The sequence below is a fragment of the Scatophagus argus genome, chromosome 12 (genome assembly GCF_020382885.2).
Source record: "Scatophagus argus isolate fScaArg1 chromosome 12, fScaArg1.pri, whole genome shotgun sequence".
Classification (NCBI taxonomy): Eukaryota; Metazoa; Chordata; class Actinopteri; family Scatophagidae; genus Scatophagus; species Scatophagus argus.
Window position 1 is genome coordinate 7,558,336 of NC_058504.1, and position 23,160 is coordinate 7,581,495.

General features: G+C 40.1%; 3 protein-coding genes across 6 annotated transcripts; 1 reads left to right on the forward strand and 2 right to left on the reverse strand.

The window, feature by feature from the left end:
* Window positions 1–35: 35 nt before the first annotated feature.
* btk (Bruton agammaglobulinemia tyrosine kinase) lies at window positions 36–9,953 on the reverse strand. 3 transcript variants are annotated; one of them, XM_046406439.1, is made up of 18 exons: window positions 9,810–9,953; window positions 6,563–6,721; window positions 6,341–6,445; window positions 5,563–5,644; window positions 5,201–5,326; window positions 5,032–5,096; window positions 4,750–4,907; window positions 4,302–4,364; window positions 4,107–4,161; window positions 3,910–3,989; window positions 3,445–3,572; window positions 3,152–3,223; window positions 2,218–2,389; window positions 1,791–2,010; window positions 1,580–1,644; window positions 901–1,019; window positions 613–770; window positions 36–524 (listed from the first exon to the last, which is right to left on the reverse strand). In XM_046406439.1, exons 2-18 carry the CDS (start codon window positions 6,701–6,703, stop codon window positions 453–455), a joined length of 1,881 nt encoding a protein of 626 aa, XP_046262395.1. In that variant the 5' UTR covers window positions 6,704–6,721; window positions 9,810–9,953; the 3' UTR covers window positions 36–452. The 3 variants fall into 3 exon arrangements, with proteins under 3 accessions (XP_046262395.1, XP_046262393.1, XP_046262394.1); XM_046406437.1 differs by having other exon boundaries at window positions 4,750–4,937; XM_046406438.1 differs by lacking the exon at window positions 9,810–9,953 and adding an exon at window positions 8,152–9,803 and having other exon boundaries at window positions 4,750–4,937.
* A 356-nt stretch (window positions 9,954–10,309) lies between these two features.
* Window positions 10,310–13,180, forward strand: rpl36a (ribosomal protein L36A). 2 transcript variants are annotated; one of them, XM_046406445.1, is made up of 5 exons: window positions 10,310–10,418; window positions 11,149–11,254; window positions 11,337–11,404; window positions 11,523–11,645; window positions 13,100–13,180. In XM_046406445.1, the coding sequence occupies exons 1-5, from the start codon at window positions 10,416–10,418 to the stop codon at window positions 13,118–13,120; spliced, it is 321 nt and encodes a 106-aa protein (XP_046262401.1). In that variant the 5' UTR covers window positions 10,310–10,415; the 3' UTR covers window positions 13,121–13,180. The 2 variants fall into 2 exon arrangements, with proteins under 2 accessions (XP_046262401.1, XP_046262402.1); XM_046406446.1 differs by lacking the exon at window positions 10,310–10,418 and adding an exon at window positions 10,514–10,538.
* On the reverse strand, window positions 12,933–18,613 carry gla (galactosidase, alpha). The gene is made up of 7 exons (XM_046406442.1): window positions 18,354–18,613; window positions 16,715–16,889; window positions 15,750–15,924; window positions 15,481–15,572; window positions 14,836–14,997; window positions 13,974–14,171; window positions 12,933–13,848 (listed from the first exon to the last, which is right to left on the reverse strand). The coding sequence occupies exons 1-7, from the start codon at window positions 18,512–18,514 to the stop codon at window positions 13,516–13,518; spliced, it is 1,296 nt and encodes a 431-aa protein (XP_046262398.1). The 5' UTR covers window positions 18,515–18,613; the 3' UTR covers window positions 12,933–13,515.
* Window positions 18,614–23,160: the final 4,547 nt, after the last annotated feature.

Below are 23,160 nucleotides of genomic sequence, written 5' to 3' on the forward strand. Positions count from 1 at the left end.
TAATCCTTTCATGTGATTTTTCAGTTACTTCAAAGCCTGGCATACTTGGCTTTTATTTGTGCAATAGATATGTTTTCACAGAGCTTGTTTCCACATGGTAATATGTCTACATTTCACAATGATTCCACAAAAAAAAAAAACAATACACAGAGTAAAATAAAGACAGATCCAATATTTTTTTTAAATCCAACAGTCTAAAATATACACAATTTAAATGTAGGACTATACTTCCAGTAATGTGACAGGAAGGCTATTCTAATCTAAGAGTTATAGTGGCATTCATATTACACATATTCACATTACAGGGGCCCTCTGTGTGGCTGTGCAGTCCTGCGTTCAAACTCTGAACCGTTTTAATGATTGTGTTAACCTTCCAGGGACATACAGCGATGTTACCCTGTGGAGATCAGAGGGAGCTGCTGTTTGTATGCTGGTATGGATGACTTTAAGATCTACTGGAGCTCATACAGCAAATCCTGAACAGTCCCTGCCAGCTCCTCAAAGCTGGGTCTCTCATCTGGTTTCTGAAAACAAAACAAAGAGAAGCTGTGAAATGAGCGTGCAGACAGATATTTACATATACTATCATCATTCGGTACATGGTCAACTTACATCCAACCAACAGCTTGTCATAATGCTGTAGACCTTTTCATTGGCCAGCTGGGGGCGAAAGAGGCGCAGACCCCTGGACACCTGTTCCACTATTTCTGTGTTGTTAAGGCGTTCATATGGAAGCCGTCCCAAAGTGTACACCTCCCACATTAGAACCCCTTGGTATAAAAATATAAAAATAGTTAATACTACAAAATATACTTGTGAACACGTTTAAACACAGCTCACATGCAGAAGAGATAGATAGTCCAAAGTGAAAAAACATACTGCGCATTTGTATTTACTCACCATATGCCCATATGTCTGACTTGCTGCTGAATTTGCAGTAGAGGAGGACCTCGGGAGGTGACCAGCGAACAGGAAACTTGGAACCTGCCGAGCTTGTGTACTCATCATCTAAGACATACCTAAGACAGTAGTGGAAGAAGTATTCATATTCTCTACTTAACAAGTGATACTTAAAGGATCAAAAGCAAAAGTACTTATTGTGAAGAAAAATGCCCCCTGTCAGTGTTACATTAATTTATTTATGATTAATGATTATATTATTGGATAATTATTAGTTATGCATTCATTTATAAACTGCATTTTACTGTGGTTGGTGGAGTTTGAGCTAATTATGCTACTTTATATTTCTATTTAATTTTACATTAATATTAGGTTAATCTGTATGTAAAATTAGTAGCTAAAACTATAAAATCAAAGTAGTGGAGTAAAAAAAAAACTGCAATGTTTCCAGTTAAAATAAACTGCAGTCAAAGTATAAACTAGGATAAAATGAAAATATTCAAGTCTGAAAGCATTTAAGTCCTTAGAAAGTACCTAAGAATTGTACTTAAGTACTTCATTAAATGTACTGTTATTTTCCACCACTGACCTGAGGACAGAGCAAAGGGATTTTAGCATCTTAGTTTATTAGGCACCAATGTCCCTCTATGTGTCTGAAAATTTATGTGAATTATTTTACCTTGAAAGTCCAAAGTCAGTCACTTTGACAGTGCCATTGCCATCTACTAAACAGTTCCTGGCAGCCTGAGCACAAAACAAACAACACTATTGATTTGAAGTGTAATCATTAAACAATTACTGTTTTCTACAAATAGCTAATCCCAGCATTCATTGATCTAGAAATGTATTGCACTGTACACAGATCTACACAGTAGATCTGTGGTTCTCACCAGGTCTCTGTGGATGTACTGCTTCATCTCAAGGTAGGCCATGCCTTCAGAGACGTCTTTGCACATCTCTAGGAGCTGGACAGTAGTCGGGTGCTGCTTCAGGCCCTCCCTTAGGTACGTCAGCAGGCAGCCATTGGAAAGGAACTCAGTCACTATATAAATGGGTCTTTGTTTGGTGCACACGCCGTACAGCTGGACTAGGTTCTCATGTCGAAGCTTCCTGATTTGAGCAAAAGGAGAAGGAAGTCATGAGTTGGTTTTTCTCACAGAAATGATTAAAACTACATTTCCCATCACACATCACAGAAATGACGCACAGAAATATCATTATCATTTCAATTTCAGTCAGGTCAAGTGTAGCAGCTTGATGACAGGAGACGGAACAGATTAGCTCAGTCCAAAGTCAGACACATTAAGTTTTGCTTACATCATGATTTTGGCTTCTTCTATGAAATCATCTTCAGACATGGAGCCTTCCTTAATCATCTTAATGGCAACATCATGCTGGCCCTGCCACTTTCCATACTTTACCACTCCAAACTGACCAGTGCCCAGCTCTTTGATGAAGGTGAGATAACGGGGATCGATCTCCCACACACCTGAACCAAACAAGAGAAAATTGAGGAGCACTTTTATACTTGCAGCATCTATATTAAAGGATTAGTTCAACATTTTTGGAAATGCTGTCATGTACACATGAAGTTATAACAGCAGCCGCTTAGCTTAGCAGAAAGACTGGAAACACAAGGGAAGAGCTTGCTTGAATGTGTACAAATGTAACAAAATGTGCCAGCAGCACCTCTAATTAAAGATTGCCTGTTGCTATAACTTCTAGGAGAGAGTCAGTGCGTGAGGAAGAAGTCCACAAACCTTGCTAAATGCAACATGAATTCCCGTATACAGTATGTAGTGTACAACATGAATAAAACTTAAAATACCAACGTATCCATAACCATGTCTGCCGAAGTCACAAATCCTGTGATCCCACAGCACCAACCTTATGTGTTTTGAGACAGAGATCCCGAGTGGCAGAAACTACATGCTGTGTGATTAAAACTTACTAATTTACATGTTATCTAGCTGTTTCACCCTGTGCTATCTTTATGCTAAGCTAAGATAACTGCCCGCTGGCTTCAGCTTCATATGTACCATTCAGACATGAGAATTTTATCCATCTGCTCATCAAACTCTTGGCACGAAAGCGCATCTCCCAAATTGTGCTGGTGCACCGATGATCATGCAGCATTAATACAATACCAAAGAACTGATGGTTTGTAAATTGCACAAAAAAAATGCCTAATCAGTTACCAGACGTTAACTTCCAGACATTATGATTGACAAGATAATCTATAAACTCTCACCATAGCCAAGCCCTGCTGTTGATGGAGGTCGTGCCCGGTTAGATACAATGTATTTCAGTCTGCTAACCAAACCTAGTGAGGGAGATAACCAACAACGTTATTGGGTCATTTTCAATGTATAGGCTGTTTGACATCCTGTTTTTGTGTCTGTAGTTTGTTGCCCTGTCTCCTTTTAAGTTATTTACTTTTTCCTTGAAGCACAACTACATTTTGCTTGAATCTTATTGCATGACAAACACCAAAGAATTAAAATTCTAAAATTGCCTTATGAGGTATTTATTTACTGTATTCACCTGCTGCGTTGTGCTGATGGTAGTTGATGAGATCTGGAATTGTGTTGAAATTATGCTTCTCTGCCAGGTAAAACTGGCCCTGTGAGGATGTGCAGATGTTATAATGTCTGCAGCTTCCACCGGTTTCTCTGTGGAAAGAATAGTGAGAGTAACTCAAAGTGGATTTAGTCAACAGGTTTTCATCAACACAGGAATCTATTATGTATGCATGAGTAGGCAATATCTTCTCAGTTATCGAGTTAATACGGTGCAGTCTTGGAGGCCTGTGATGAAAAAAGTTTGGCATGCAGATTAGTCCAGGTTTTGCATAAATAATTTACATCTCTCTCCCTCTGTGGCCCACCATTTCCGCTTTCATTACAAACAGTTCTTCTTTTGATACGTTCACACATGATTGGAGCCAGTGGATATAGCACACAAACAGTGCACCATGCAGCAGTGTTTAACACCACTGAGCTTACTCACCCGCCAACCTTACTGAACAAAGACACGGTGTATTTCCCGGCCTTGCTTGAATCCCGAACCAGAAAGCCTCCGTCTTTGTTCTGGGAAACAACACAGAAGAATATATTTCATAAATTTCAAATAAAATCCAGCGGACTTTGACTGATTTGTAGGTGTGCATAAATGTAATAGCTGTCCTAGCTGTTTGTTCAGTTTACCTCAGTCTTTAACAGCTTTTCTGCCTGGCTGCGGTTCATATTCTTGCAATACCAGCTGTGAAAGTGAATGTAGGTATATTTTGTCTTGAATACTCTTTTTGCAGCATTTATTGTTTCAGCAATCAAAAATGCATTCATTTGCTGATAAGAAAGTTTAAATATTAATCAGCTCATAACAATAGTACTCATACTCACTCAAATCTCTCTAGTCCATTTTCCGCTTCCACAACATAATTACTAGGTATATATCCTTCCTTTCTGCAAAAGAAACAAAACACTGTGTATATCCAAGAGCTCTTAACGCAAAGTTAATTCATTGAAATTATTTATGATGAGACTTTAAAAATATTTTGTACTCATCATGCTATAAAATATTCCTGTGTTTTATCTATATGGTTCAAGTAGGCCAGAAAAATCAATTGATCAGATAAAACACATTCAGTTTTAGTTTTCTGCTCTTTGTGCATTGTTTAAATTTATTAGGATTTCTAATTTATTTTGCACTTTAAAGGCAATCACATTTCCTGCTTTTGCAAGCAAGAAGTTTACAGTCATTTTACTTTTAATAGCACTTTTCCTACTGGTTTGAACACAATTTTTGTGACACAATCAGCTGACCCTCGGGTTCATTTTTTGGTCTCACCCATATTTGTCTCTGGCTCTCCACCAGTTTGGATCAGATATCTCCAGGATGGTGTATTCTTCATCCCTCCTCAACTCCAGGTCCTGGGGTGTCATTGGTGTGTAGGTGTACTCTGCGATGACATTCATGCCGACAGACGGGCCTTTTAGCTCAGGAGGCTGTGGAGGTAAAGGCCGAACATGCTTCTCCTGAAACATCATAAGTTAATGGTGGGTGTTTCACTAAAAAGGTCAGTGATTATTATTATTATTATCTTAAGGGGCTGTGTGTATGTGTGTATACCTCTGTTGGGGTCGGAGGAAGAGGTTTCCTCGATAACCTTCGCTGAGATGTCTTAGATGCAAATCCTATTAATGACATCATTTAACATATGAATGAAATCATTCAGTCACAGGCTTAAGTTTAGTTGTTGTGTGTTGTGTTGCAGATGTAAAACCAAAGGGAATCTCACCATTTTTACTATCCAGCACCTTGCAACCCATGGCCTGTTTAACTTCCTGGTGGCAGCACAGCCACACCCCATCCATCCAGGAACAAGGATGGTACTTCTGCATGAGATCCTTGTTGAAGCGCACCACTGTACACAAGTATGGCATGCACACACGCACACACACACGCACACACACACAAGGCACATGCACAAGCGCAGGACATTTACATTGAGCCAACCTGTGCATTTGCATAAGCACCCAGTTCTTCTGTTGTGCAGGCTGTGGGTGTTGTTAAGATCTAATACTGCATATATCATATGAGATACTGTGACTGCACACATGAAAATCAGATATATTTGTGAATTTGTATGCATGTACTAACTTTCTTTCAGTTTCTTTATCCACTGAGCCCGAACATTCTCAGACTTTGCAAAGATGTACAGCGGCCCCTCATCATAAATGATCTGTAACAAAAATGAAAAAAAGAAAATACACATCAGCTGGTTTTGTAAAAGCTCTCTATTACTTGAAGACATTGGGAGATTTTCTATTAACTATACTAGCTTTTCTATCAACTTACTAGCTCAGTCAATACACGTGATACTAGAATATAACGTGATATGAGGTGACAAAGTTGATCACATTCACAGAACTCTCAAATGGTCTTATTGGATGTTTCTTTTATACAGTATAACAGATAACACCTGCGTGGTCACTGAAAATCCCCAGTTCATTTCAGTGTGAGAGATGGTTTCACTTCTTAACTATGAGCTTTCACATTATGAGCTGTTGGAGGATTGGACAGTTTTTGTCTGCTGAGGAGAAAACTCTCATCTTGAGTTACAAGCATCCCATGTGTTCCCTCTTCTTCTTTCCACTTCTACGTGGTTTGTGACTATAATAGTAACATGTCTGAAACATTATCATTTAAGAAATACATGCTTCCCTGCTTCTTTCTTATACTGCAGTGAGTGATATTGGGATGCACGTCCATCTCCAAAACAAACACCAGATGGTCCTGATTTTAGATCAATAAGAATATAAAGCGGCTGGACGTTTTCACATTGTTGCAGCTTTGTCTGTAACCTTCATGATCGTCATGAGGCAGTTTCTGAAGAGGCCCTCTCTGTTAGACATGCATACTGACAAAAAATGTTAACCTGGAAGGCAAACATGCGCTCTTGTGGGGCATTGGGCTCCGGCTGGACCGTCTCTACACACTTGATCTTCTCAAGGTCAATTGATCCTCTCAGTCCTTTTCGCTTCTGCTTAAAAGATGGGGAAACAGTCAGGTAACTGTGGACAAATGTAGCAGCGCAGTTCTCTTCCCGGCAAAACATTAATCTGATACGAATGTGATTTCTACAGTTCTTTCTACATACCCCTTTGTCAGAATCAAAATCATAGTAGGATATTTTTTCCTGGGTGAGCAAAAACCATCTCTCCTTGTAGTTCAAAGGGGAGGTCTTCTTCTTCTGCTGAGATCGTTTAATGAAGATTTCTTCAAGTATAATGTCTGACATGATTCCGTCAGGATTAATCTACATGGGAACATGGAGTGATGAATACTTATGAATACTTATAAAAGCATAATAGCAGAGCCAGACCAAGCAACATGTTCACACCTTGACTCACCCACTGTGCTTAGCTTAGCAATAAACATGAGGCTGCCTTTTGGCATACGTTGTCCTTCACACTTACGTTCCCTTCACACTTACAGTGTGCTGATTGTGAAGTGGCAGTGTTTTCACTTCCTTTGAAAACTGTACTTTCTCAGTATTTAAGTGAATGTGTGCACTCTGCATGGAGTCAGAGCAATGCCACTCTAACAAAATGAGAGTTTAGATCTGGAAAGAGATGAAGAAACCTGCAGCTTGAGTGGGAGCACATATCAGCATGTGATTAGTTTGCATAAGCCCTGCTTTTACTGCCAGCAACATCCTCTGTGGCGCATCTGTTTCCCTCACCTACTGTGTCCTTGTCGTCATCATACCACCTCACTGACCAAAATTCTTGTGAACTGGGAAACTGTGTCAAGAAATTCTGCAAGATACACTGTCGACAGTTTGACAACTGTGTATTCCTAATCTAATGCTTTGGCATTAATCCTCCACTTCCTGGACTACTTCGTATGATGAGCTGTATCGGATAAAACACAACTGGTTGCATCCAGATGGTGTTTGTTAATCTAGTCACATGAATTTATTTGACTAGATCGCTCTCTCACATAAAATAACAAGCACCATCACAAGATTACCATCTGCTTCACATATATTCACTCAAACACACAATTACAATTCATCTACTGAAGCTGAAAAAGGCCGTCCCTTTTAGGTTATGACAGATTATTTTCAGTTTTCAGCATTTGTTAAACACTAACACTGAAGCAGAACTTACACTTCCAAACAAGACAAGGCCCATATTGATATAATCGATAGGAATCAAGGCATGTTTTCGTCTACGTTATCCTCATGCTTTGACAGTTGTTAGTGTTGCTTTGCTCTGCGCTCATCTGAGACGACAAAAATAGATCCTCTAAACATCAGTACAATATGGGCACTATGAAATATAATTAACTATATGCGATAGATAAATGTTTTACTCAGGACGACAAAAACACACAAAGACAATCACCACAAGTGCTGCAAAGAAAAGTGAAAAGTTCCTTGAGATGTTGAATAATTTATGCCAATTAAATGTCAGTCGGCACCAATGATGGGCCAATGTGCAGACATAGCACCCACTATGATACGAGCAAGTAAAGTCAGCTTTGGGCGCAGCTGCTGTGTTAAGACTACAACCACATCAAACCAACACTTTACCAAGAAATCACTATTCACTGAAAAGCTCTCTTCTAGAAAAAGCTTTGAATTCCTAAACTGTCACACTATGTTAAAATACTACAAAAGTACACAGTGTGTTAAAGTTATTAAGTCATGGTGTCATGTTGGAAAGTGATGCTCAAACTCACCGTCGTCAAGCAGCTTAATGCTCTTTGTCTGTTAGTCTCTATCAGATGTGTTTGCACTTCAGCTCAGCCTATTTTCAGCTTGCGAGCACTTCCTTATATCATCTGAACTTTAACTCTACCATACGTTTCTCTTGCTCCGTGCTAACCAGGAGTGACACATTTCTTCACACAAGACTGACAGTACCTATTGGTTTTGTTTGTGCCATCATGCACAGACAGTGTTGTTCCCTATTCTATGAAACTTCACTGTTTATTCATTCCTCATTCATCACCGCCTAATGTTTTCTCACGTCACTAAGATGAGTGGAGGTCAATAAAAACTGTGGATAATCAAAAAAAACTGACATACCGCCGCCCCCTCTCTCTTTTTTATCCTGTCAACTGGAGCCACTGGACTGAGAATGTGCTTCTATATTCTACCACATCATGGCTACCAAAAGGAGATTTTTTTGTCTCTTTTGAAGGGAGTTGACTCATAGTGGCTGACACAGACAAACTCTTGGGGAAGTTGCGTCAGTGTTATACTGCAATATGTAGGGAGAAGAAACACAGTGGCCCTGCAGCACTTGAACCTGACAATAGCTCTCTCTCAAGTGTTATCTTTCATGAGCACATTTAAAACGTTTGCAACATACTTGTGATATATGCTGTTACACATCAGTTCAGCATCACAACACATCACATTAAGACTTTGCACTTTCTTATGCCTCAGTTGTTTGTTCTTGGGTTGTGAAATTCTGCATACCATATCTATACATTTGACCCTTGATGAAATTGAAATTGGAAACCTCCCAGCAAGAGCTGAGAGTAGCCACAATGTATCCTTAAAATAAGCGTTTTATGATCTAATCACAAGATGACACACATTTGAATATTTGCTCGCCCTTTCTGACATGGGTGGCTATCAGAGTGATGACCAAGTGACCTTTGTAACTTCTAAATGTTGCCAGCTGTCTCACCACCATAGTGCATGTAAGCCAGTGCAACATCTTCCAAAAAATTAAAATCCCGAATTAAATAAGTTATAGACACTAATGAGTGTGTAGAATTCAAGTGGTTATTTTGTTGGGTGATGTTCACTATTTATGACTTAGCAGCCATATCATGAAATACGCGCTTGAACAGGAACCTGTCAAGATGCTGTCTTTCCCGATGTTTCCTGACAGATAAGTGATACATGCAAGAAATTGTGTGTGTAAGAAAGAGACAGTGAGAAATAAGAGAGTGACAAAGATGGTCAGTTCAAGCCAGGAGGTAACCACAAGAAACTACTATCTGATTATAACCCCCAAACACACATCTAACACAATCTAGTGCTGCAAGAAGAGTTGAAACACAGGCAACAAGTACAGTAAAAAACACCATAATCCATCGCAAAACATTCAACATCTTTGAGCTTTAGCAGATATTGTCACCGCAATTTGACTTACATATATTTGCGGTGAATACACGCTTCGTTTAGGATTTAGATACAAACTGAATATTTGTGGGTTTCAATTCAGTACTTGCACAAATCCACATGCTACTTTCTACTACTTTTGTCCACAGTCTTTCAAATGAAATGCACTCATATAGCTTCTTTTATCACTGACACTGAACAAATGACTGAAAATACATCTTGACCTTATAGCCAACATTCAGAGAGCTTTGTCACTCACCCAAACGCCCAAAAAAGTCAAGCACCAGGCAGATAACTATAGATGCTGAGGCTCGAAACGTTTGCATGAAGCTTTCTCTCAGTTTCTTGCCTCCCATAAAATGTATGTTAGTCTGTGATACAAGAAACTTAAACCCACCCACAGACAGGAATTGACTCCGCTTACTTCCCCTTTTTCTTCCTGCTCATTTTCATATCAGCCTGCTGGACAGTTTTGGTGATAAGTGGAAGCAGGCTAAACATTAACACTGTACCACATTTGTCTACTGCATATAGTTAAACTCTTATAGTTTTATTTGAGGGAATTTTTTATTCAGTGCACTGCTAATTTGAGTACTGCGGGGTCAAGTGGTGAAACAAACAAGCCAATAACTTATGCAGCCATTACCTGCTGTGTTACTGTGTTTTTATGTAAAGCCCCCTGCATTTACTTGGAATTTAAGCTCTTTTGCTTTGTTTTTTTTTGTTTGTTTGTTTGTAGCTTTTGCCCTCCTGAAGTGTCTCGCCACTAGGGGGCAGAGTGTCCAGCCTGTTCACTCCGGAGGTCTACATCAGGGACTCCTTCCGGCCTCTGCCTTCCTCTTTTCCTCTGCATCGGGTCGCAATCATGGTATGAAATCCCTACACGGTTACATTTCACAGAATCAAACTCAATCTTGTCTATTAAAGAATCTTTCCTGCGTATAGTTAACTCTAATATGTCGACTATGTTTTGATACATGCAACGATGGTAGTATTTCTCATGTGGTGTACATTTTACGCTGTTAAATTATACTTTATCGATGCTTGCTGTGTTAGTGGTGAAACGCCTCTGCTAGGCATACTAGCAGTCCAACCGGCCTTTACCTTACGGGCATTTAAAATTATATGTCTGTAAAAATAGCAGTTATGGCAAACAACCGTCTTTTCACTTTTTGAGAATAATGGAGCTTCCCGTGTTTATACACCCGTTTGCCGCTGAATACACGTCAAGTAGCTGCAATGCTAACATGTTAGCTAGCTAGCCAACGTCAGCAGCCTGCACACCGACCGCGACGCTAATCGCTGGAGTCATAAACACGAGCTCATATGATTCTCAAAACGTGTCTTCCTTACACGATATCGATTGCATTTGGACTTTACTGTCTCGTTGCTTGCCACGTACAATGAGCTAGTTCAGCTAATTAACGACAGTGGTCATCAGTTGTCATTTTGATCCATAGATAGTGGCTTTTTATATTCATTCATTAGTTTAACTTATCAATATGATTCTTTTTCCAAACCGTTAGGGAAATTTGAAATATTTGAGTCTACCGGCTGTATGGCAGATATGTTTTAAAGTGTCGTTTGTTTTTATCCAGGTGAACGTGCCGAAGACCCGCAGGACCTACTGCAAGAAGTGCAAGAAGCACCAACCACACAAAGTTACCCAGTACAAGAAGGGAAAGGATTCCCTCTATGCACAGGGTAAATAAACCTGTTTTACGTGTCAGTGTGTGGTAAAGGAAGCTGCATCATGCCATGGAGATAAACTGTATGTTTTCTGCAGGTAAGAGGAGATACGACAGAAAGCAGAGTGGGTACGGTGGTCAGACGAAGCCCATTTTCCGAAAGAAGGTAGGGCCAGATTTGAAGTGTGGTTTTTAATTTGTTGTGTCAAGTATTATACTGGTGTATGAGACAGAGAGAGCGATCATGCCAAATGATGTGCTGGGTTTTTTTTTTTTGTCCTCAGGCTAAGACTACAAAGAAAATTGTGTTGAGGCTTGAGTGTGTGGAGCCCAACTGCAGGTCCAAGAGAATGCTGGCCATCAAGAGATGCAAGCACTTCGAGTTGGGTGGTGACAAGAAGAGAAAGGTAGGTTTCGTTTTTATTAATGTCTGCATGTGCATTCCCACAGTGCACTGTCCATCATGGCTACTTTTCAGAGTGCTTTAGTCCTATTTGAGTTGTATAGTTTGTCTCTGATCTAAAATCTGCATGTTGTACCCCAAACTTCCCAATCCTCTGCAGCTATGTACTCTATTCCTTTGTCTCCATTCATCTCACTTTATTCGGCAGGAAGTTAACAGGTATCTGAAAACAGTCATGAGGACAATTAACTTTAGCACACATTAATCTGGTCATCACAGTGATTAGAAAAGCAAATTTGATTTCAACAGCTGCAGACTTATCCAGGAAACGTATGTGTGAGCTATGCCAGAATTGGGTATCTTGATAAAGACTGCAAAATATGTAATCCATTAGGGAGTGAGCAGCTGGTTTAAACAGCACACCTTTGTGAGACAGGAGGTGCCAGATACTGAGAAAAGATGTCTGTGAGAATGAGGAAATGATTAAGTCATTAATATTGTACCTACATTTTCACTAGGCACATTTTGAAGTCAAGAGCAGAGGATTTATTTATTTCTTGGGGGCGCGAAATGCAGATTTTAATTGGAGGCATGACACTAGAGGTGAAGTTATGGGGAACAATAGTCATGAAGGTATTGATCTCAGCTGGCGTTTTTCCTTTCATCGAGAGGCTTGTATTGTTGACTTTGTCTGCATTATACCCAAGTACACATTTCATACTACTCACATGAGGATACAAAATACAGCATTTTGGTATGTAGCCATGTTATGTATGCTGAGGGGAAAGTGATGATCATTATATTTATCTCATTTGCATAAATACATCATAATGTGGCATTTTCCCATCAAATCAGTACCACAGCAATGTATTAATAAAAATACTATAAACATTAAGAAAGCCTCACATTCCTAAAATTTAAGTGATTTAAAGCATTTAATCTCATCCTTGACCGTAATTGCTTGTGAAGTGGTGGCAGTGAAAAGGCTCAGGAATGTAATTTCACTGAAAATAGCATCTGTCTTTGGCACTGTGATGCTAAAATACAAAAATTGAGAAACATTGCTAAGCTCTCATCTCTACTTAAAAGTGTGATTTTTACAAAGATGAGCTTGTGGCGGATGAATTGGCGACTTGCATATAGTACAGTTGTGTATCAGTGTAATTGCTTTTCAGCATTAGCTTCTCTTAACCCACCCAACTATGATGGTTACCACCAGGACTATGATGGTTTAGATTTGGCATTAAATCAGCAAAAAAAAAAAAAAAAAAGACATAGTGTTAGTCAGAAGTCATCAAAAACCATCTTTATTTGAACGCAGTACAAAACTTCTTAATTATCATAGGTATTCGTTTTAATTTCTAGCAGCATTTAGAGTGAACTGTTTGAATCGTTGACATGTCAATATTAAACTTGAGTATCGTTTTAACTGAAGTTTTTGCATCTGTTCTCTTACAGGGCCAGGTCATCCAGTTCTAAACTGTGGCCCAGTTTTCTGGAGGAATTTGTCAAAATTTTCAATAAATGTATTAAAACATACTCTCTAGTTTGGGCCTTCTTTCAACTCTTTCGCTTGTTGCGTGTGCAAAATTCTAGCTTTTTGTCAAGATAATTGAATTTGTCAGCTGCCTAGTCTGGCCAGTTTGCAACAGCGTGTAAAAACATTTTCCAGTGATTTATTCAACATCAAGAAGTCACAGGTGTATTGTAATCATAGCATCCAAGCTGATTCACAAAATCTCAGCTGAGTATAAAACATTTCCCCGTTAAAACACTCAATTTTTTTAAAAAAGGAACACCTGTTCGAACTTTAAAAGATCAACACTTTTAATCAAAATCACCGAGGCAGCTCAAGTGGACAACTGCCTGTCAAACTACAACATTATAGTGTGCTTGGTTCTGACAGACGTGTCCTTCCAGTGCAGCTTGTAATGCCCCTTGAAATCGCTGCTGATGGGAGACGCAACCAGGAGAGCAGTTCCCGAAGGGTTGACTGATAAAACCATGTTGCTATGTAAAGTCTGAATGCCCATTTCCTTGTACTGAGGCAGGATCTGTGTGACGTTACACTGGGGGTCACAAATTTTCCAACCAGGAACCGCTCCGATGAAATACCCTCTGGGACCACCGATCTCCTGTTTGTTCAGCACGGCGATAGCCAGTCGGTGGTTCGATAGAGGCCTCTCCCACACTTCAAAATTGTCCACCTGTAGCACAAGTTATGTTTTGTGAATTTTTATTCAAATTTCATGACCATGCCAAGGTGCCCACCAACCATTTCTCTATAGCTGTCAGTCTGTGAGGTGATCATGCTTTGTGTCACCACACCCACCTTAAGAGTAAGGTACCCCTGCTTGCCCAGTGGGTCCTGGTTGATGGCTATGATGTGTCTGTTTTGCAGCAGCTCCTTGGAGCGAGGACAAATGTCCCTCAGATCATTAGACATGAGCAGAGGGGCTGCCATGATGGCCCATAATGCCATCTGAGACTCCTGCTGGTCATGACTCAGGCCAAAGTTTCCTATCACGAGCTGGAGAAAATAAGCAATGTCACAAATACATGAATAACAGCAGTTTAGCATCACGGACGGTATACAACCCACTGCTTAGAAATCAGATCTGTTTCACACAAAAATACTATACCTGGCTGTTAAACTAACTCGAGTTCAGTTGATCCCCTTTATGGGAGTGAATAATCCTACTGTTTCAAGACTGTGACATCCAAATCTAAAGCATATATCAGTGAAAAATTATGTAAATATAAAAACAACCAGCTGTTTGTTAGCTTAGCACAAAGACTGGAAAAAGCCTAGCCTGGCTCCATCCAAAGGTAGCAAAATCCACCCGTCAGCACCTATGAAACTTTGGTTTGATGCAATTTGGTTTGGACAGAGTCAGACTAGCTGTTACCAGTTTCTGTGCAAAGTCAAGCGAGTTACTGGCTGTAACTTCATGTTAACTGCACAGACTCAGAGTGGAGGCGATGTTCTCACCTGTCTCTGAGAAAGCAAATAAGTTAATGTCCTTAAATGTCAGTCTGTTCCCTGTTCCATGTGTCAGTGAACCTCCAGGTCAGAATAGACTTGCAAAATGCAGTAACTGGCAGCGAGGTTATAAAATGCCATTAAACCGGCTTGATACTCGAAGGTCACTGCTTCTGTTATGTTCATTATGATGTCAAAGAGAGGAGTGTACCATATCGGGGTCATTCCAGCCTCCAGGTCCAGCTGAAGGGACAATGATGTCTTGATGAGAAGCAGTCCAGTCAAGGATGGACTTGACAGAGCTCCATGAGTCGTACACGTCAGCAAAGTTGCGCCAGTGGTTACACGTCTCACGAATGGCTGTGTAGTTGGGCTACAGGCAAAGAAGCGGTCTTTTATGTCACGTAACATGATGTATGGTGCCATCGTACAGCTGATAATCATTAATATTGAGTGGATATAATCAGTAAACCACAGATCAACAAGTATGTTAAGGTTTAAAGAGGACTGCAACATATGACTGTTAATTGATTAATCTACCAATTATTTTCTCAATTAAAAGAAACATTTATTATAGAGAACGTCAGAAAATAATGAGAATGCACTTGAATATAATGAATAATATCAATCTCTTGCGTGTGATTTGAATGTACTTAATGCAAGTTGCCTTGGACAACAGCATGTGCCCAATGAATGTAACATAATGTGTGTTGTGTGTAATATGACACATACAAGCATCACATCCTCACATCATAGAAGCTGAAACCAGAGTGATCTGCATTTCTGCTTTAAAGATGACTAAACCAGTCTGTTAAATGCTGCAGCTTTAATCTGAAGTAAAGACAACTTCTCTCACCTGTTGGAAGGGCCACTCATACAAAGGCCACTCACAGGAGTACAGGATGCTTCTTCCGGTCTTGTTCAGTGCTTTTGACATGTTCACGTAGCCTTAACCAGAGCAAAATAATAAACCGTGATTAAACCCCATTCAATACTTTGCCTGTGGAGCTTATGGAGAGGATGAGAGGAGAACCCCTAAATACTGTCTATGTTTATGTGAGGTCTGGCACCATATGTTGATCATTTTAAATAATTGTAAATTACACTTCAGCATTAAAAGCTCACCTTCACCCAGCAATTTCCAGTCCATATGGCAGCCATCAAACTTTAGCAGGTCCACACCCCAGTCAGCAAAAGTCTGAGCATCTGTCTCATAGTAACCCAGACTTCCAGGGTATCCAGCGCAGGTATTTTTCCCCACGTCTGCATAGATACCCAGCTTCAGACCTCTAGAATGGATCTGAAAACAGAAAAATACATTAAAATTCATTTGAAGGTTTATTTTTTAGTTTGTTTTTTGGCAGGTTGTAGCTAGGTACCAGCAGGTGGCGGTGTTGTACAGCGAAAAACTTCCTCTGTTGCATGACACAGGTCTGCCGTGGTGGGCCTAACTATACCCATTTCCTTCTGAACATCACTTCCAAGCTGTCTGAGTAGGCATGAGCCTGTCATAGTGGTCTCAAACTCAAGAGAGCTCCTCTGCATTGTGACTGCAGCAAAGAGGATCAGTGACCACATTACTCCCACCTAGAAGACAATGCATGCCTACACTCTCCCTGCTGGTTCCAGGTGCCGAATTTCTCCTTGTTTGAGTCCTGGGTTCCACATCTGGTCCTTTCCCTTTCATTATGTAAAGAACAGCAGCTCGGCTCAGAAGGATGTACAATGAATTCGCTTTTACTTTGACACTTATTTAACCAGGCCTCCCCAACTTTTTATTCTTGAAGTATTTCCATACTCGGACACATTGCACCACATATTTGTTAACACGGCAGCCCGTGAAATCCCATCTGTAGAGTATACACTGCATATTATTCATAATGCAGCCAAAAGACTTGTAACTATGAGGAAAAACTAGTACATACTCTCTCCTTCCACCTAGTGAAATAACTGAAATTAAAGTATGTCTTTTTTTCTTCTTAAGTCTATCTGAACCCCCCCTCCCCCCTTTGATGTCTACGGAGGAATTATGGTATTAAGAGCACATTCACACCCAAAAACTCAGTGCCTCTTTTCTACTTAACACTCACATAGTCGGCCAGTTTCTTGATGCCCCCCGGGAATCTTTTGGGGTCTGCCTGCAGGCGGCCCTGGGCATTGCGCTGGTATGAGGGCCAGCAATCATCGATGCAGACATACTCGTAGCCGGCCTCTTTCCATCCCTCCTTCGCCATCACGTCTGCCATCTGCATGTACAGACCCTCACTGCCAGGGCAACAGGAGGAGACAGGCGGGGCTGATACTATCAGTTAGATGCCAGTGCTCAATGTCACATGCGAGAGCAATATGGCAGACAAAAAAAATGTGCTGTTTTCATAAAAATAAATGTTTTCTCTTGTTTGTTGTCAACAAACAGGCTGACATTTGGTAGTCTAAACCATTTGTTGTCCAGTGCTTCCTGCTGTCCACAAGAAGTGAGGCATTTTTATTTGTCACTAATCAGCACGGAGGTCCTGAAAATAAAACAGAGGATCTTGCTGCACTTCTGAAGTGCTCTGTATTCAACAAAAAAAAAAAATGGAGACTTGACTAACTTGTAATTATGACTAAAGCTGCAGCAGCAATCAGTAGCTGGTTAACTGTTAGTAATTATTGTTGTAATTCTTTTTTTAAGCAGAGCAAGCATTGTGAGACGTTTGCTGGTTCGCTGATTTTCTGTCTCCTCCGAAAGTAAACTGTGAACCAATTATCTGGAGATGCCACTTTTGTCTAATTTGATCAGTTACTCAAGAAAATGATCGGCAGATTAATCGATAATATAAATAATAATTACTTGCAGCCCCAATTATCACGTACGACTGGACTGGCAGTAACCTCAGGTTAATCAAATGACCGAAATAAGTGGCAGTTTGATACCGAAAGTCATCGTTTGTTGCAGCCCTTTGCAGCTTATCCTGTGTTTATCCTTTCTCTGTCATTTTTCTCTTTTAAACCTTTTCTCAATTAACCTTGTCCATGCCTCCACATTACCATACTACCTAACAGATTACTTGTTTATTTCCTGTGGTATGTGTTCACACTGTTATGTTCCTTGTTTACAAAGTACTTTGGAAATTTAAGTTATTACATTGACATCAATATCTCACAGTGCCTCAAACCAAAGCGCAAACAAAGGCAGATTAAATCAGGAGGGGCCATTATTGCTCTCCTATCTTATCACATGCCTCCTGCTTTAACAATCACGTGTCTCTGATCTGATTTATTTTCCTTTCCTTCTGGGACCGCTTCTCAATCCTGAAATAAAGATCTCACACAAGACACACAATTATGTTATAACAAAGAAACAACGTCATGACTGTTGCACGTGATCATGTAATGAATTTGTGGTTCTAATCACGAGACAAGTCATTATAACAACAAAGTTTAGGCCTTTTTTTTCCCCAGGAAATTATTGTTAGTGTTTATGTAGCAACGTTTTCCTTTTTGGTTTCAAACTGCGTCACTTCCTGTAGTGAGGTGGGGTTGGGGGGGGAGGATCTGGCGTGGCTTCCCAAACATAACCGTGCATTTCAGAGCGTTCACACATGTTGAATCACTTTCATGTGATATAAGAACCAATGATTCATAAATGAGGTGTGTGAAGGAGCAGCGGGAGGAGGAACTGAAGCATGTCTGGTAGAAGAACGTGGGCACAAACAGTAAGACCTGAGCACCCATGTTGTCGCTTACCTGATGCAGTTATTTGGATCCTTGTCACAGTCTGTATTACACATGAATCTCTCCCAGTGCAACCAGCCCATAGTGGGTTTCAGCGCCAGCCCATTGTCCAGCGCTTCAGCAGCACGGCTGGTGAAACCGCTGAACGCGAGGAGAAACACGGCGCCGTACATGTCATCTGCTTTTACACTCGACGCCTCTCGCACAGAAACACCAAGAAGCCACTGTAATTGCACTGGGCTTTATTTCCTCGTGCAGAACGCCTTCAGCCCGCCTCCCCCTGAATGAATGACGTAAATGCGAGCCAATAAAATTTAAATGCGCCTGTAACTGTCCAATGGCGTTTAGCGCAGATTATTTTACCTTAAACTAGGAAGCCCCAAGGTTTAGGTGAAAACAGGAGCAGTCAGCTGACACGACCAGGTTGTTATGACTTATGATGTGCTGTAACAGTGAAACGACTAAGACAACAGCACAAATGACAACGGTTTCCATCCAGATTCTGGTCCAGATTCAGTCGCCCCTTGTTGCTAAGGCAACGACAACAATAAGGCAACACTGAACACAGAGAAAAAATGAAGTTTTTAAAGGAGCTTTATTTTGACATCAGAATTTCCCGAAACTTATTGTGCAACACCCTGGGGTGGCCTGCTATCATGCTGAAGTGAAACTGGTCACTGGTAACAGAGCGTTTTCTTTCAATTGCACTCTGAATTCAGAGAACAAATTTGACAATATGATTTATTTATTCGTTCATTCATTTATTCAGTTATTGTATTTAATTAATGATTGAATGTAATTTTGCCTGGTTTGTCGGACACTGCTTTTATTGTGAAATCGGTTCGAACTCGCTATTACCATAGTGTCTCATATACGGAGGCACTTGAAAACATTGGGGAGGCTGGCTTGACCGCGTTTTGGAATCGCAGGCTGGCTTGATGGCAATTGTGTGCTGACTCTAGCTTTATATTTCTGTATTGATCTAACTCTTAGCGTGAACTATTTGTTCAAGCTGCCTGGGGGGCCATAGGGCAAAAAATGAGCGGCTGTGCCTGTGAAAACCATTTATCTCCAAAGTGTCGACGAGCTAAGAAGAACAACCCTGTTTTCAGCTTTGTGGCAATGCTTTGTAGCTAAGAAATTAGGAGGATTGGTTTAAAGCATAAAGGAACAGTTCATCCTAGTTTATCTAAAACATTCCAATCACCCATTTTGTGTGCCCAGATTGTCTGAGGGGGAAGGGAGAATAAAAATAAACAGGACACAAGCTGAATGTGGTGGGGCACTTGGCATGAAGAAAGTCATAGTGCATTTATGGTAAAACAGTTATAAAACTTGGTTAAAATTAAAGCTGTTTCATCACATGGCTCAGATGTTACAACTACTACGCCTCTGTGAGAAACACACACACAAATATTATCTTTTTTTAACCATTTTGAACCACATGGAAGCTAATTAATTTCCTAGCATGTGGGGCAGCTTTTCTCCAGCCTGTAGAAGGCACTTTATCATGTTGTCTTACATATTGGGCCACCCTTAAAGGCATATGTTTACAGTGAAGGCGTCCAAGAGGGCACTTTTGCTTTTTTTCTTTTCCAGACATGGGGACATCAGGGGACGACACGGTAAACCTGTGGCTTTGGAGGCCCCTGGAGGTCTGGGTCCCTGTGGCAGCTGTCTGCACTGTCCAGATGGTATCCAGCCTTGCTCAGAGCTACAGATAAAAACCTTAATAGTCCTCCTGAAAGCAGCGTGCTGTAGTATTTTTTTCATGTGGACGTTTAAGAGTAAACTGAGAGAATAAATTGTGGTCCAGATAAACTCAGGTTTTCTGAGATTTCCAATCACAAGTGACAAGCCAGCAGATCTCTATCTCTATTTGTTTTTGCTTTCCAATAGATAATGAGAATGAAAGACAATTAAAGGCAATTTGTTCCCTGAGGAGCCTTGCTAATCAAAAACACCACACACACTGTCAGCAGTAACGTAGGGCTATGTACATATAGACATTGCATCAAGCTTTTTATTAACTCTGCATACAAGACACTAATTTGTGTGGTGCAGATGTTAAGTAAATTGCAGATGAGTTTCTTGATTCAGCTGTAAATGGACATCCCACCACCAAGCCAAATTAATCCTGGACATTTTTCCTTGTGAAATTGTCAGAGATCTTCCCACTCACGCAGAGAGAGTGATGAGTTTCGTTTTCACGGAAATACTCTGCCATTTTGTTGAAAGGAGGAGACAGCTGGAAATTTGTTGTTTGCTAATCTGCTATTTGATTTTCTACAGAGGCACAAAGGAGTTGAAACTTTGCAGAGGTGGCATCAACAGACTGCCTCAGTGAAACCTCCCTGTGATCTTGCTCCTGACGGTCTGTGATTGCCGTGAATGACTCATTGTGTTCAGATATTGAGAGGAGGCAGCAACCATGAGTTGGCACAACCCTAGATTATGATAATAATCCGCATCCCCACTGCTGGCTGTATGTAAAATGGGAGTGTTAATGAACACAAAACCTGACCTTTCAGCGAAATGTCAAGGGTGTCTATTTGAACCCTAAACATTATCAGAGGCTTTACCCAGGGACAGGTCTGATACAAACAATTTGTCACTTGCTACAGTTCATATCAGTGCCAGTGAGCAAAGGCGTCGAGGCTCTAAATGTCAGATTTCAATTTGACTCACCCCCCCCTACTGATGGATGGACCAATCCAGCTCACTTGAATGCATAGTTTTGTCTTTGCAAAAAATAGGACCTTGCCCACTGTTGTAATAGACTGTTTTTTTGTTTGTTTGTTTGTTTGTTTTCCACAGTGCTGCTTAAAGAGCAGTGTACCTCTATCTGTACAGTACTTAACTGAGATTGTTGACAGATGGGCAACCCGTGCTTTCTGTCTGACTTATGGCTCCCCAGAGCTTGGACGCCAATCCATCATGTCCCTTTCTTTGCCAGTGTCACATAATTGAAGAGACTGTCATGGCTGACTTATGTTGTCAACTTTGTTATGAAGTGTAGGGGGATAAAATGCAAGAAAGCTGTGATAGCACCAAGGAGTTACATTATTGTATTGATCCACAGGGACAGGTGGCAGCATGAGCAAATGTCATTACAAAGTTGCGGCTCTGTAAAGGCAACAACTATCACTATATGGCTTCAAATCATTTATTTTCCTATAATTAGCTGCTTAAATTGTTTATGTGACTGTCACAGGGGAAGGAGCCTATAAGTGCTGATGGTGCGACTTTAATTAGGGTCTCGTTGAACTGAGAAACTGAGAAATGGCTTTTGGTAATGAGCTACGATATGACATGTAAATTACTTTTTAATTAATGATATTTTTGAGTGTGGTTGATTTTTTTGCTCTTAATATTTCTGTATAGTACAAGTCATGAGTTGAAGATTAATTTAAATTCTCTTATTTAGGGTGTCATGAGAGCAAACTTAAAACTTAGCTTAATTTAAATAAATTTTCACGCTAATTATCTTTAACTATCTAACTATTTCTAAGAGATATCTCAAAAATGGCTTTATAGATTTATTTACATGTTTTCCAAGATGTCTGTAAAGAAACCGCAAATATTTCAAAACTATTTTATCATTTATTGCAACAGAACTTACATCTAGAGGCAATTTGTTTGGTTAATTTTGCCTTAATATGACAGTGGATTGATGAGAAGGGAAGAAAGGGGAGAGGAATGACAGGCAAGATTCAGAATATTAATGTTACAAACATACTGGTATGCAGCTTAAACGCTCTACCTCCAGACAACCCGTATAGAATTTTGATGTAATATTTTGTCAGATTTTTAATTTAAGACATCTCTTATTACACTGCGACTGAGAATGAACCATCAGGTTGTATTGGGGATTTAAAACTGAATTGTAGATATCCATAATTAGATTCTCAGTGGTTCATTCTTACATGTCAAATAGTAATTAGAAAGTCATGAATGTAGTGTGCCTGTCAATACCCTCAATCTTATCTATGGTATTGGAACCCACTTGACCTAGTTTTATTTTTATTATTATTTACAGGTTATTTAATTTTATTTTACTACATGCTCACAGATGGGAAGCATGTAGTGCAATGAGATATTTCCCAGCTCTTTGTGATTTAGATGTGATCTCTATGAATTCCCACAAGGGGACAACACAGTTGTGTTGCATGAACAACACCACTCATGGTGCAGTAGCTGCATGTTCTTTATTCAGAAGACAGTTTTTCTCCTTAGTGGTGCTCTGTCTGTCTCTGTTGAATCATTTGAGCTTGCACTGGACACATAAACAGTAAGAAAATTAATTTTCCTTCCAATGTAGAATTTAACTTCACTCTAGTTTCTGCTACTTTGCAGTTCCCCTGCAGATTTTTAGGCTCCATACGGGGGGGAGGTGAGTCATTTTTATCAATACACCGTAGATGATGAATAATGCTTTATTCACTGCCTTACAGCTGAGGGGTTTAATCGAAAAAAGCACCCCTGCTCCTCTTGTTTGTTCTTTTCAAATATATTTACTATTTAAGCGTCATGATTTTTCTGAGAGAAAAAAAGAGAACCTTCATTATGTTCTGTTCTCATGCCCAGTCACTGCATCAAACATTTGTCACATTTCTGTCCTCGAAATGATATGCCTAGTTATGATTTTACTCTCTTGCCCGTGCATAAATCCTGTTCAGTAAGAGGCTTCCAGTGATCACATCTGAAATATTATTACTAATGATCAGCTAGCCCAGCATAAAGAGTACACAGCCTCAGCAGACGCTACTTCAGAATATATTTTAAGAAAATCAATTTTAATAGCGTAATCAATACACGA